Source organism: Phocoena sinus, chromosome 2, assembly GCF_008692025.1.
Source record: "Phocoena sinus isolate mPhoSin1 chromosome 2, mPhoSin1.pri, whole genome shotgun sequence".
Lineage (NCBI taxonomy): Eukaryota > Metazoa > Chordata > Mammalia > Artiodactyla > Phocoenidae > Phocoena > Phocoena sinus.
Genome location: NC_045764.1, coordinates 107717107 through 107732744, shown reverse-complemented (window position 1 = coordinate 107732744; position 15638 = coordinate 107717107). Strand labels below are relative to the sequence as shown.

The 15638-nt window shown below is 35.0% G+C and overlaps 1 protein-coding gene across 1 annotated transcript; it reads right to left on the bottom strand.

Moving 5' to 3' along the window:
• Positions 1-7459: 7459 nt before the first annotated feature.
• Positions 7460-7882, bottom strand: LOC116746377 (oocyte-expressed protein homolog). The gene has a single exon (XM_032617847.1). It carries the CDS (start codon positions 7880-7882, stop codon positions 7460-7462), a length of 423 nt encoding a protein of 140 aa, XP_032473738.1.
• Positions 7883-15638: the final 7756 nt, after the last annotated feature.

The window sequence follows — 15638 nt, the reverse complement described above, 5'->3', positions numbered from 1 at the left end:
AACTAACCAAAATGAAACACTAAAGGAAAAAGATTTTTTAAAAAAGATTGGTGTGCTGAGGAACAACTCTAAGCAACCTAATATATATGGAATTGGAGTCCTTAATAAAAAAAAAAAAGAGAAAGTGATACAAAAATGTGTAGAGAAAAAATGGCTGAAAAACTTACAAATTTGTTTCAAATACACTCCCAGTTATAAGAAGGCTAATAAACTCCCATCACAAAAAAATGAAGAACAGTAGATCAAGTTACATTATTATAATCAATACCCTATAATGAGTACTAACAAAAATTCTTAACAGGAGACAGAGAAAAAGCAATGGATGTTACATACAAAGGAACAAAGATATCTCATTTTAAAAAATAGAACAGTGAAGCAGTGTCTTTAAAGTACTAAAAGAAAAACTAACATCTTGGAGTTCCTTACTCAGCAAAATTGAAGACTAAATAAAGATGTTTTTAGGCATACAAAATATGAGAAAATTTATTATTCAAAGACTACACTATAAAATATATTAAGGAAGTTCATCAGGAAAAGGAAAAATAATTCTAGATGGAAATATGAACCTTTGCAAAGGATAAAGAGTCTCAGAAATGGTAACTACATGAGTAAATATACAAGATATATTTCTTATTTTTTAAAGGCCTTCAAAAGATAATGGACTATTTAGAGTGACACCAAAAGCACACTCAAAAAAAGAAAAAAAAAAGGTAAATTGGGATATATGCATGATAGGGTTGATGTCCCTATTAGAAGAGAAAGAGATACCAGAGATCACTCTCTCCCCGTAAGCACAGAGGAAAGGCCATGTGGGGACATAGTGAGAAAGTGGATGTCTACGAGCTGGGAAGAGAGCCCTCACTATATACTTAATTTACTAGCACCTTGATTGTGGACTTACAGCCTCCAGAACTGTGAGGAAATAAATATCTATTGTTTAACTGACCCAATCTCTAGTATTTTGCCATGGCAGCCTGAGCAGACTAACGTGCCCCCTAAAATCAGAAACAATACCAGAATGTCTGCTCTTGTCACTGCTTGTCAAAATTGTATTGGAAATTCTAGTCAGCAAAATTAGGCAATAAAAGAAGTAAAAGGAATCTGGATTGGAAACGAAGAAGCAAAACTTCTTCTATTCACAGACAACATGATCTTATGGATTGAAAATCCTAAAGCATGCCAAAAAACCTATTAGAGCTAATAAACAAGCTCAGTTGGATTGTAGGATACAAGATGAATATAGAAGAATCAACTGAGTTTCCATACGTTTGCAATGAACAAACCAAAATGAAACTGAGAACCATTACAATTAGCATAACATTTCTAACAGCATCAAAAAGAATGAAATAAATAACAATTAATTTAACCAAGCAAGCGCAAGACTTGAACACTGCAAAATATTGTTGCATGAAATTAAAGAAGATCTAAATGCATGGAAAGACAGGCTGTTTTTGTGGGTGGGAAAACAATATTGTTAAGATGGCAATCTCTATCAAAATTCCAATTGTGCTTTGTTTGAGAACTGAACCAGATGAGTCTAATATTCATTTAAAAATTATGAGGGAGCATGAATAGTTAAAGCAATCTTGAAAAAGAAGAACAAAGTTGGAATAGTCAAACTTCCCAAATTTATTTCTTTATTTATAAATTTATATTTTATATTGGAGCATAGTTGATTAACAATGTTGTGTTAGTTTCAGGTGTACAGCAAAGTGATTCAGTTATACATATATATGTATCTATTCTTTTTCAAATTCTTTTCCCATTTAGGTCATTACAGAGTATTGAGCAAGAGTTCCCTGTGCTATACAGTAGATCCTTGTTGGTTTTCTATTTTAAGTATAGTAGTGGGTACATGTCAATCCCAAACTCCCAATCTATCCTTCCCCCTCCTCACCCCCGGTAACCATAAATTCATTCTCTAAGTCTGTGAGTCTGTCTCTGTTTTGTAAATAAGTTCATTTGTATCATTTTTTTAGGTTCTGCATATAAGCTATATCATATGATATTTGTCTTTCTCTGTCTGACTTATTTCACTTAGTATGATAATCTCCAGGTCCATCCATGTTGCTGCAAATGGCATTATTTCATTCTTTTTGATGGGTGAGTAATATTCCATTGTAAATATGTACCACATTGTTTTTATCCGTTACTCCATCGATGGACATTTAGGTTGTTTCCATGTCTTGGCTATTGTAAACAGTGCTTCAATGAACATTGGGGTGCATGTATCCTTTTGAACCATGTTTTCCTCTGGATATATGTCCAGGAGTGGGATTGCTGGGTCATATGGTAGCTCTATTTTTAGTTTTTTTAAGGAACCTCCATTCTGTTCTCCATAGTGACTGTACCAATTTACATTCCCACCAACAATGTAGGAAGGTTCCCTTTTCTCCACACCCTCTCCAGCATTTATTGTTGTAGATTTTTTGATGATGGCTGTTCTGACTGGTGTGAGGTGATATCTCATTGTAGTTTTGATTTGCATTTCTCTAATAATTAGCAATGTTGAGCATCTTTTCATGTGCTTCTTGGCCATCTGTATGTCTTCTTTGGAGAAATGTCTAATTAGGTCTTTTGCCCACTTTTTGGTTGAGTTGTTTGTTTTTTTGGTATTGAGCCACATGAGCTATTTATAAATTTTGGAGACTAATCCCTTGTCAGTTGCATCATTTGCACATACTTTCTCCCATTCTGTAGGTTGTCTTTTGTCTTGTTTATGGTTTCCTTTGCTGTTCAAAAGCTTTTGAGTGTCATTAGGTCCCATTTGTTTATTTTTGGTTTTATTTCCATTACTCTAGGAGGTGGCTCAAAAAAGATACTGCTGTGTGTTCTGCCTATATTTTCCTCTAAGAGTTTTATGGTATATTGGTCTTACATTTAGGTCTTTAATCCATTTTGAGTTTCTTTTTGTGTATGGTGTTAAAGAACGTTAATTTCATTTTTTTACATGGAATAGTCAAACTTCCCAATTTTAAACTGATCACAGAACTACAGTAATCAACACATTGTGGTACTGATATGGATAGACATAGAGATTAATGGAATAGAATTAGAGGACAGAGTAAATCCATATATATGATTTATATTTCTATATCAATATCTATATCTAGTTATATACAGATATCCATATAGATATAGATATCTCCTGCATTTTCAGTTTAGAAACCACAAGAAGAAGAAGATACATGAAAAGTAATTAACTCATGTCTGAAAGCACTGTGAAAGTGGAAGGGCTGACAGTCAAAACTAAAGAAGTAGAGAAACTTAGAGATTTAGTACCATTCTTGTAAATTCCAGAGTACTTAACTACATAGCATTTCTAAAGGACCTGTTCTGTTTTATGACTAGAATATTTTGTGGTAACAGAATGTACCAACCCAACATCTGTCCTTAGAAAGTGGCATGCCTGCTGGCTGGTGGGAAAATGGCAACTCATTAAAAAAAAAAAAAAGTGAAGTAAAAGAAAAGAGTTTATGGTGAAAATGCTCCTATTGAATTAGGAGATTTCATGAAGATATTTGTCTGGTGATGGAAGATAGGACCTGAGATGTTCTCCCTAATGTGCCAGACTTTTGTCTGCTTTGTCAGTGCCTATGGATTGCCTGTATTTTTGAAATTATTAGTAAAGTTTGATACTGGGCCAGAACTCTGATTCATGTGAGTTTGATATGCCAATTCAATTCTGTGTTAGGTCAGGAGAAACAACAACAAAAATGTATAATCTGATTTTTTAAAATCTTTATTGGAGTATAGTTGCTTTACCATGTTGTGTTAGTTTCTGCTGTACAGCAAAGTGAATCAGTTATATGTATACATATATCCCCTCCTTTTTACATTTCCTTACCATTTAGGTAACCACAGAGCATTGAGTAGAGTTCCTTGTGCTGTACAGTAGGTTCTCATTAGTTATCTATTTTATACATAGTAGTGTATATATCAACCCCAATCTCCCTATTCATCCCTCCCCCTCCCCCCTTAGTATCCATAAGTTTGTTGTTTACATCTGCTTTGCAAATAAGTTCATCTGTACCATTTTTCTAGTTCCACATATAAATGATATATTATGATGTTTTTCTCTTTCTGACTTACCTCACTCTGTATGACAGTCTCTAGGTCTATCCATGTCTGCAAATGAAGCAGCTGACAAGGGGTTAATCTCCAAAATATACAAACAGCTCATGGAGCTCAATATCAAAAAAACAAACAACCTAATGAAAAATGGATGGAAGACCTAAATAGACATTTCTCCAAAGAATACATACAGATGACCAATAAAACATGAAAAGATGCTCAACATCACTAGCTATTAGAGAAATGCAAATCAAAACTATAATGAGGTATCACCTCACACCAGTCAGAATGGCCATCATCAGAAAATCCACAAACAGTAAATGCTGGAGAGGGTGTGGAGAAAGGGGAACCCTCCTACACTGTTGGTGAGAATGTAAATTGGTACAGCTACTATGGAGAACAGTATGGAGCTTCCTTAAAAAACTAAAAATAGAGCTACCATATGACCCAGCAATCCCACTACTGGGCATAAACCTGGAGAAAACCAAAATTCAGAAAGATACATGTACCCCATTGTTCATCGCAGCACTACTTACAATAGCCAGGACATGGAAGCACCCTAAATGTCCATCAACAGAGTAATGGTTAAGAAGATGTGGTACATATATACAATGGAATATTACTCAACCATGAAAAGGAACAAAATAATGTATAATTTGACTTTTAATTCTATATATTGTGTTTATTTTCAAGTTAATTTTCTTGTAGTAAAGTCACAATAGATCATTTGAACTTCAGAAACATTTTTTATAGCTTTTTCTAACTTTCTTCCTCTATTTATTTATTCTTACTTTCTTTCAAAAAAATAAGTCAGCAAGTGACACTAATTTCTCCTTCAAGGATCTCATAATCAGTGTAAAAAATAGATTAATAAATAAAGTTATATTTTGATAAATTCCTGATTATGATGTATGTATTATACAAATTGTTATTTACATTTATTTATCAACTTTTTAGAGGAGTAATTATCAAAAAGAATTACCTAGCCAGTTCTATTTCCAATAGGCAATCTTAATTCTTGGAGAAATTAACAACTATTTCAGAAAAGTGAAAACCAAGATTGCTTTTGCAAAATATTTGTGGATCCCATGATTATAACTGCTCTAATCTGTGAAATATGCTCTTTAAAAAACTGAAGACTATCAATGTGCATGAAGGGAAAATAGCACGCATTTCTTTATCTCTTCAACAGATATTTATTAGGAAGCTACTATGTTCAGTGATTCACTAAATAAATGCAGTGGTTCACCAAAGGAGAAATGATAAATATATGCTCAAAGTATTGATATAACTATTATCCTGAGAAGTAAATTTAGATGTTGAAGCAGACTTTGAGTAGTTCTTAAACTAAGGTTTAACTGTTAAAAATAGTATTTGTTTGCTATTTTACTTTAAGTGTATGGTGTGCTATTCAGTTGTGTACAGCCAAATCATGAAACTAAAGATATTAATAGGACCTGATTGATATTTGTGGTATTCTTAAATTGCTCTCATTATTATAAAATATTAATATCCCTGAGGTTGAATTTATAACTTGGAAAATATTTTGTGAGATTATAATTGAGATTTTTCTAATACCATCTTAGTATGGTATCATAACCTTACCAAGTCATGGATTAATCATGAATTTTTATATTTCTCTATTAATTTATCAATATTTTAATTGATTTTTACATACACCATTTTCCTTAGTGTCTTTGTATTTTTGTTGAGGCTGTCTCTTCTATCTTCATAGTTTCTCAGTGAATCTGGAGATCATCTGTTCTTTAAGGTTGAGGGCATAGATTTCACATGGTTCATGAATACTGATTTAAAGATTCCAGCCCATATTGATCAATTCATATTTTGATCTCTCATTTTTAAAGTGAAAATCATGGCCCCAACTTAATAATTCTTATAATTTTATATTAAAGTTATTGATTCAACAGATTGTAAATTTTGAGTTATATACAGAGCAGTTAAAGAATCAATGTATTAATTGTTTTCATACCAATTTATACTTCATTTTTAATTGCTATTAATGATGATCTAGGTTTTTTAATATTCCAAGAAGGAGCACAATTATTTTTTTTTAATTAATAAAAATTTTTTTTTGGTTTAACTACATACAATAAAAATTTTTCGTATGCAAAATTTTGAGAAGCAAAGGGGTGGACAGTATTGGTTGTAACGGACCATTATTTGTTACAAACCTTTTATAGATAATAAAAATCCTTATCTTCAGAGTTGAAAGAAGTAATGACAGGAATGAATAAAGAAAAATGTATAAAAGTGTTTAACAGAAATGTGAACTGAAGTAGAATAACATTCAATATCCCTTGTAATCAAAGATTTGTGTATCTGTGTGTTTAAAATCCTTGCAAGCGGCTAGAATCCATTACTGCTAAGGGGTGAAGAAACTGCATGAGTTAAATCAACTCCAACTTTGTGTCTAAAGCCACAGAGTTCTTGGCAATCATTCCTCCAAGAATTCTGCTTCCTGAAAGTGGAAGCAGCATGGGATTGGAACTGTTTTGCACAGATTGGTCATAGCATTGTAAAGGGTAATGGAAAAACAACCCAGCCCATGCAGGACACCTGCTTGGGGAAGGGGGCAGAGGAGACAGCCGGCTGGAAGGCCACCTGCCAATGCACAAGCTGCCCATTACCGTGGCTCCTTCTGGTACATCACAGCACCAGCAGAATGAATGCTGATCACCTCAGCTTGCATGTTGGGATGCCCACCCACGTGTGTGGTCAGAGACTCCACTCCAAGAAAACACACGGGTCCACTGATTGCTACTCAGGGACCAAACACCAGCTTAAAAGTGAGAGGTTCAGAGAAGAAGCGCTGGCATTACCTAACAGCTTGTTAGAAATGCATATTCATGGGCCCAATGTACTGAATCAGAATCAGTGGAAAAGGGGCTAAGAAACTGTGTTTTAGCAAGCTCTGGAGGTGATTCTTACACATATTAAAGTTTGAGAACAAATGATGCAAAAGAAACCCAAAGCAGACTGACCCTGCATTTCTGCCCCCTGTGCATGAGGGCCTGACTCTGACCATAAAATCATAAAAGGGTTAGTAGTTTCAAAACGATAGAAACTAAGAAAAAACCAAAAATAAACCTACCACCTATCAGCCTCTCGCATCAAAATATGAATGAACAGAGTCAATCTTTTATAAATTTGCTTAATTTTGAGTGAGCCAAGATCTTTATGCCATTGGAAAAAAGGAAATTCATTTATTTACTAGAATGGCACTACAAACTCACGTTTGCAGCAAAATAATCAAACCACTATCCATCGAGATACAGGAAAAAAATAAATGCACAGATTTAAGGATATTTGCTTCTCTTGAACTTTAATGGCGGAAGGAGGGCTGTTCGCATGCCCCGGAAAGCACTTATGCAACAGTACTCTGGGGGACCTGGGGACCTGGTGCCTGGGCCTTCAAGAACTCCTCGAGTTGTTCCATGTTCTCAGCTCGGGCGTGCTGCTCCCGGTGACTCGACACCAGGCTCAGGAGCACGCTCTTCACCCGGCGCTGGACAGCTGGCCGCCCGAAGACGGTGATTTCCACCAACTTCCCGGCGTGAACTGCGTCCACCGTCAGCAGGGCCTGGCTCATCCACTCCATTTCCGGAACCACGGCTCGGTCTGGGCCGAAGATCGAGTTGGTCATACACGCCTCCAAAGAAAACACCAGCGGGTTCTTCAGCTCCTGCGCAGGAAACCACCACGGCCGGGAGCGAATCCGTGGTGGCGGAAGTGGGAACCCCAGCAGTCCGTCCCCCCGGGCCTCGGTGGCGCCCGTGTTGTCGACCATGCTCGAACTGACAGCCACAATTATTTTAATTTCTTAAGTTTTACTTTGAAGAGTAATTAATTTCAGCTTTATTCCTTTAGCAGTAAACAATAAATGTCTACAATATATGATTATTATGATAGGTTTTGGATTGTAGCTTGGGTTAATCCAACAACATGACTAATAAACCTGTCAAATTTTAACATGAAAAGTTTGTGAGCTAGTTGAACTAGTGGTGGTTGAATTGAAAGATGATTTAATTTAAAAAATTGTGTCATAGGAAAAAGGGACTATAAATGCAAATTCAGAATATAAATTTCACATGCATATACATTTACACAGCAGGTGTAAATACAAACACACACACACACACACACTTCTAACCAATCATCAACACACTCAACTTATCCAGTGACTCATTGTGTATAGATAATTGGAAAGAGATTAGTAAGTGTATTTATCTTTTAATATAAATTGATTATATATTTATACTTATACTCTAATAAGTTCAAAATTGCATGGGGATTTATTCCACAGTTAGATACCACTTATAACAGCATAATCACTCATGGACCTTTCTAAGAAATATTTCTCAGAAAGATTTGTATTATTCCTACTATTATATTACTTATAGCAATTTTTAGCTTGCATCTGTTAGATATGGATAAAGATTCCATATTTATTTTTATAGTATATCGATAATATTTCATTGTTAACAATCATGTCCATAATCTGCATTGAAAATCCTTGTTTTTCATGAATCATTGTTCATGCAACAATATAAAATACATTTATTTAGCACATAATTTGTACAAGCAACTCTGGGGTATAATAGAAATAGAAGAAAATTGTAAGTTTTGAGCAAAGATAAAGGATATATTTTTGAAATCTAAATAGTACTACAGAATGAATTAAAATTTAAATTCTTCCTAGCTCTATTTGTAGCATAAAGTCTCCAGACTCAGATTAAACAGTTGTACTGCTTCTACAATATAAATATAAGATTTCCCACCATAATAGAAAGTGGGAGATTTTACTATTACAGACATATTCTGAACAATTTAATACAAATACCTTAATTTATGTCAAGCACTGTCTGAAATCCATCTGGTAAACATGATACCCTTTAAAAAATTATCCAAAAATTCCATACCGTTTGCAACTATATCGATGAACCTAGAGATGATCATACTAAGCAAAGTCAGAACAGAAAGACAAATACCATATGATATCACTTACATGTGGAATCTAAAATATGACACAAATGTACTTATCTATGAAACAGAAACAGACTCACAGACATAGAGAACAGATTTGTGGTTGCCAAGGAAGTGGGAGGTGGTGAAGGTTGGAGTGGGAATTTGGGGTTAGCAGGTGCAAACTAGTGTATATAGGATGGATAAACAACAAAGTCCCACAGTATACAACAGGGAACTATATTCAATATGCTGTGATAAACCATAATGGAAAAGAATATATATATGTACATCTGAATCACTTTACTGTATACCAGAAACTAACACAAAATTGTAAGTCAACTATGCTTCAATTTTTTAAATTCCACATTCAAAGCATTAAAAACCCACTAATAAAATCAGTAGCTATTAAACCATAGTGCACACTGGGTCTGTATATTCCTAAATTTTAGTACTGACTTAGTTATGCTTAGCATTAAGTAATCAGTTTTGAGTTGTGTTAAATATTTAGACTTCATCTCCACCAAATCATTTTTGAAAGTGAATGCAGAACTCTTTTGCAAATCATGGAGTCCTGTAGGACTTCAAAGGTATTTGAAAGTGAAAAAGACATTGAGAACGGCAGTCCAGCAATGAGTACATGATATGCTTTTCCCTGTGGCTCAATCAAATATTGGAGAAAACCTTAAAGGCTGAGGCAAGATGTTTACTGCCTGGAGTAGGACACTCTGATATTAAGCCCAATTATTAACCTTGTTCTGTATTTTCTACCTTTTGCAAAACTTGTGCAGTGCCAGTCAACATCAATCCTTGTGGAAACTCTGTAGAATCTGCTGAAAAATCCCAAAGAATATAAATTTCTTTGAAAAGATTGACAAGGCCATATCACATTATGATTTAGAGCCAAATGATTTAAGCCTTTGCATTTTCATGAACTTCTAGTGGTTGACAATAACACACTAAAATGATTGAAGTGCTGTGAGGGAAATAAAAATCTTGCAGTGCTAGGGGAGGAGTGATGTATATATTAACTATTTCTTGGTTCTTACCACTATCCTAAAAATTTTGATCAGCTTTAAAAAATAAATGAAGGCTACTGTTTTTTGGGGTTTTTTTCTTTTTCCTTTTTTTTGAGCAGTAGCTCTCTTAACACTGCTGCTACTCTAGAAGTTGAAGAAACAGTTTTGCTGGGCTCTTAAAAATTATGACTATTGGCTAGGGTAGAAACATACCTTTTACATTTTTCATATAAATATTTAAGCAATAAATGACAAAAACCTACATAATTTCATCTAGTCATTTCCTGAGGTAGGTAGAGTTTTTGTTTGCTCTTCTGTGGTTCAGTATCAAAAAGGGTGACTGGATATCTTACTCAGGATCAAAAGGTAGAATTTGTACCTTGTCACCCTGTGGCTATCAGCTGCCAAAGTATAAAGTAAATTTTATAGGCATCAAGATGGTGGAGTAGAAAGATTCTGAGCTCACTTCCTCCCCACAGGTACCCCCAAATTAAAACTACTTACAGAGCAGCTATCTCTGAAAACAACCCAAAGACTAGCAGAAGATTTTCTACAATTAAAGATATAAAGGAGCCACAAGAATATGGGTAGAAGGGACAGAAATGCAGTTTAGTCAGAACCCACATTCCCAGGATGGGGACCCACATAGCCAATGTTGGGACTCACAAGTGGGTCACGATTGCAGAGGTCCCCCCCAAGGAGTGAGGGGTCCTAACCTCACATCGGACTCCCCAGCCTGAGGGTCCTGCATGAGGAAGAGTAGCACCCAAAACATTTGGCTTTGAAAGTCATCAGGGGTTACACTTACCTCTTACCTCTGGAGAGCCAGAGGGATATAGAAAACTGAGATGGTACGTTGTTCATCTGAGGTCCAGTTCCACCTCAACCAATTTTCTAATAATTTTAACTCCAATTAATAACACGTGCCTGAATGAATTATACTGTTAGAGTTGTATATTGATAATTTTCTAATTTCATCATTTCTTGCACATTTATTTGCTAGCTATTTTTCTGTATAAGTCTATTTTTCCCTTAACAGCTTGGAACATTTGGTTACCATGAAACACAATTCCTGCTAGAAATATAGACTATGTTAAATTTTTTCCTTTTTTTTTTGTTTTTCAAAGTGAAACTTTGGTTATAAGTCATCTTAGGTGAGGAGAAAGGTACTTTTTGGGCAGTCTCTTTGTGAAGATCATTTTAAGCTTCCAAGTATTCATAGATTTGTAGTGTTTCAATCAACTACAATCCTTGTTCTTTTGATTCTCAAATTGTCAGTTTTTCCATTCTGGGTCCCTTGAAGTTAGCTCATGGGTTCGTTTATTATGGCCCAATTAATCTTGAAAAGCTTCCTTGTTTTCTGTCACAATAAGCTATCCCAAGCTCTTGTTCTTTTCCTTACCAAAACCTACTATTTTTAGCTGTAAATGGTTTTGCAGTTCACAATGTGACTTTAGAGGTATTAATTAATTGCAAGGAAATATAGTGTCTAAGCCATTTAAATGTTCAGAGCAAGAAATGTGTATGTTTAGGTCTTCCCTGGTGGCACAGTGGTTGAGAGTCTGCCTGCCGATGCAGGGGACATGGGTTCGTGCCCCGGTCTGGGAAGATACCACATGCCGCGGAGCGGCTAGGCCCCTGAGCCATGGCCGCTGAGCCTGCGCGTCCGGAACCTGTGCTCCACAACGGGAGAGGCCACAACAGTGAGAGGCCCGCGCACCACAAAAACAACAACAACAACAAAAAAAGAAATGTGTATGTTTAGAATTCATGTTTTTAATATTTCCTGTTCAGTTTTAGCATACAACATAACTACTTCAATTTTATAATTTTATTTTTTCTTTTACTGAAACTATTGATTGACAGTATCAACTTATTTATTCTCTCCTACAATGTACAAAATATATCAATTCCTACAAACCTAAACACTGGAAATTAAAAATGCAAAATGACGGTAAAAATTATTGGGGTTTTTTGTCCTTAGAATACAACCTACTAAACATGTAAAATTATAGTACTGTCTCATATGCAAAGAATAATTTCCCTGGTTTAGTTCTCATTTGATACATAGTTAGTTTCATTCATTTTGGGGAATTCTTTTCTATTTAAAGGATTTCTTTATGTTTGGATTTTTACCAATTGAATGGTTGAGAAATGTTTTTTTTTTAATATCTTTATTGGAGTATAATTGCTTTACAATGGTGTGTTAGTTTCTGCTTTATAACAAGGTGAATCAGTTATACATATACGTATGTTCCCATATCTCTTCCCTCTTGTGTCTCCCTCCCTCCCTCCCTCTCTATCCCACCTCTCTAGGTGGTCACAAAGCAAGGAGCTGATCTCCCTGTGCTATGCGGCTGCTTCCCACTAGCTATCTATTTTACATTTGGTAGTGTATATATGTCCATGCCACTCTCTCAATTCATCCCAGCTTACCCTTCCCCCTCCCCGTGTCCTCAAGTCCATTCTATGTGTCTGCGTCTTTAACCCTGTCCTGCCCGTAGGTTCTTCAGAACCATTTTTTTCCCCTTAGATTCCATATATATGTGTTAGCATATGGTATCTGTTTTTCTCTTTCTGACTTACTTCACTCTTTATGACAGACTCTAGGTCCATCCACCTCACTACAAATAACTCAATTTCATTTCTTTTTATGGCTGAGTAATATTCCATTGTATATATGTGCCACATCATCTTTATCCTTTCATCTGTTGGTAGACGCTTAGGTTGCTTCCATGTCCTGGTTATTGTAAATAGAGCTGCAATGAACATTTTGGTACATGACTCTTTTTGAATTATGGTTTTCTCAGGGTATATGCCCAGTAATGGGATTGCTGGGTCATATGGTAGTTCTATTTTTAGTTTTTTAAGGAACCTTCATACTGTCCTCCATAGTGGCTGTATCAATTTACATTGCCACCAACAGTGCAAGAGGGTTCCCTTTTCTCCACACCCTCTCCAGCATTTATTGTTTGTAGATTTTTTGATGATGGCCATTCTGACTGGTGAGAAGTGATACCTCATTGTAGTTTTGATTTGCAATTCTCTAATGATTAATGATGTTGACCATTCTTTCATGTGTTTGTTGGCAATCTGTATATCTTCTTTGGAGAAATGTCTGTTTAGGTCTTCTGCCCATTTTTGGATTGGGTTGTTTGTTTTTTTGATATTGAGCTGCATGAGCTGCTTGTAAATTTTGGAGATTAATCCTTTGTCAGTTGCTTCATTTGCAAATATTTTCTCCCATTCTGAGGGTTGTCTTTTGGTCTTGTTTATGGTTTCCTTTGCTGTGCTAAAGTTTTTAAGTTTTATTAGGTCCCATTTGTTTATTTTTGTTTTTATTTCCATTTCTCTAGGATGTGGGTCAAAAAGGATCTTGCTTTTAATTTTTAGTTCTCATACTACAGCTGAGTTTGAGCACCTTTTCATATGTTTAATATTATTTGTACTTCTTTCAATGAATTTCTATAAATATCAAATATCTTTTTTTGTATTGGGCTATTATCTTCTACATCTCTAGCTCTGTTTATTTGGGAACGATTAGCTTTTTGTCTGTGTTATAAATGGTAAATATTGTTTCCAAGATAGTCATATAGCCTTTGATATATCAATATTTCATTCTTTTGGCAATGTAGAAATTTTGACTCAGCTAATCAAATTAATTTTTTTTCCTAATGGCTTCTGGACTTTGAGACCTAGTTACAGAGACCATATCCACTCCAGGTTTTAAAGGATTTGATCCATGTTTTGTTTTACTAGTTGCGTGACTTTATTTATTTTACATTGTGTTGGATCTGGGTGGAATTTATCGTGGTTTATAATATGTGGATCAAATTTATGTTTTCCCAAATGGCTATCCAGTAGTTGCAAAATTATTTATTAAAAAGTTCTTTAACCCAGTGATTTGAGATGTATTGACCATGACCTTGCTCATTACGCCATACTGCCTATCCAAATGAGGATGATATACTAGCCACGAATTTTAATAGTTGAAATTGAAAATAATTAACATTTTAAACTCAAATCCCAGAATTACACAAATGGACAAATTTCCAACCATAGTAGATTTTTGACCTATTTCTTTCAGTCCTTAGAAATTCTGGTACATATACACACACATTTAAAAGACATGAATATTTTAAAATGCAAAAATTATTTTTTGCAGGTGAAGAGGTGGAATATGTTGGGGTTATTTTTCCTCCACTTAATGCATTTGGGTACAATTTTATTCTTTTTTTATAAATTTATTTATTTTTGGCTGTGCTGGGTCTTTGTTACTGTGCGTGGGCTTTCTCTAGTTGCAGCGAGTGGGGGCTACTCTTTATTGCGGTGTGCTGGCTTCTCATTGCGGTGGCTTCTCTTGTTGCAGAGCACGGACTCTACACATGCAGGCTTCAGTAGTTGTAGCACGCGGGCTCAGTAGTTGTGGCTCATGGGCTCTAGAGCGCAGACTCAGTAGTTGTGGCACACGGGCTTAGTTGCTCTGTGGCATGTGGGATCTTCTTGGACCAGGGCTCGAACCCATGTCTCCTGCATTGGCAGGTGGATTCTTAACCACTGTGCCGCAGGGAAGTCCCTGAAAATAGTTTTAAGGAGTAAATATAGATTAAAAATAAAATGCATACTGGCCACACTTCAATAACTTCTAATTGCACTGTTAAACTAATATTCTTAAAGGACTTTCTATGAAAGTCATTTAATTCTTAGTTACCAGTTGCTAAAATTAGGTAATAGGGTAAATCATTTAAAAAGGCAACCTATATTTCTTCAAAATCTTATCAATGAAGGACTAGGTAGCCTTGATGTCAAGTTTTCTTGTTTTTATCAGTCAATATTATATCTGGTTTTATGGGATAATTTTTAAATTGATCTTTCAACTTTAATATTTATGGTCTTAGTGAAATAGATCTCAATTGGAATATAATCAAGTGGGCATTTTATTATTAAGGAATTAGCTGAGGGGGAGTTATAATTTTCTTTTCTTGAGATTTAAGAGAACATGATCAATTTTCCAAAGGAATTAAGAGAAAACATCAGGCTGGCATGTTCCAAGAATGCTATATTCTTTTGTGTACTGGGATTATAAGCATAAAGTAACATCTATTTGCAAAAGATGCATTGGAACAATGCCTCTCTGAATTTTGCACTCAAGTTCATAGGAAAGCTATTAGTACTAATTCTAAGTTGAGGAACTGATTAACGGAAAAATTAAAATCTATCTCTAGCATCTGAACAAGTATTCTGATAGAAAATCTAACATCCATACAAAACTGTGGGATTTATAGTACATACTCATGAGTATAAGCAAAGACTTGATACTTTGTTTACTCTTATTCTGTAACTTTAAAAAGTAAATGTGAAATCTTTATGTTTCCAAACATTACATAAATAAATGATTTGTATTTTCAGGTAAGGTACAGCCCTGTAGGTTCATGAGAGATACAGTTTATCATTTCAAGTTTTAGAAGGCAAAGTAAGGTCATAATGCTTCTTTAAAAAATCTTGTTTATTGTGGTGAATCAAAGACAAATATTATTGTAAATATTTGCTGAGATTTCTGAC

Bases quoted from the DNA above. Each gene is read 5' to 3' on its own strand.
- LOC116746377 (XM_032617847.1), bottom strand. From the start codon at position 7,882: ATGGTCGACAACACGGGCGCCACCGAGGCCCGGGGGGACGGACTGCTG.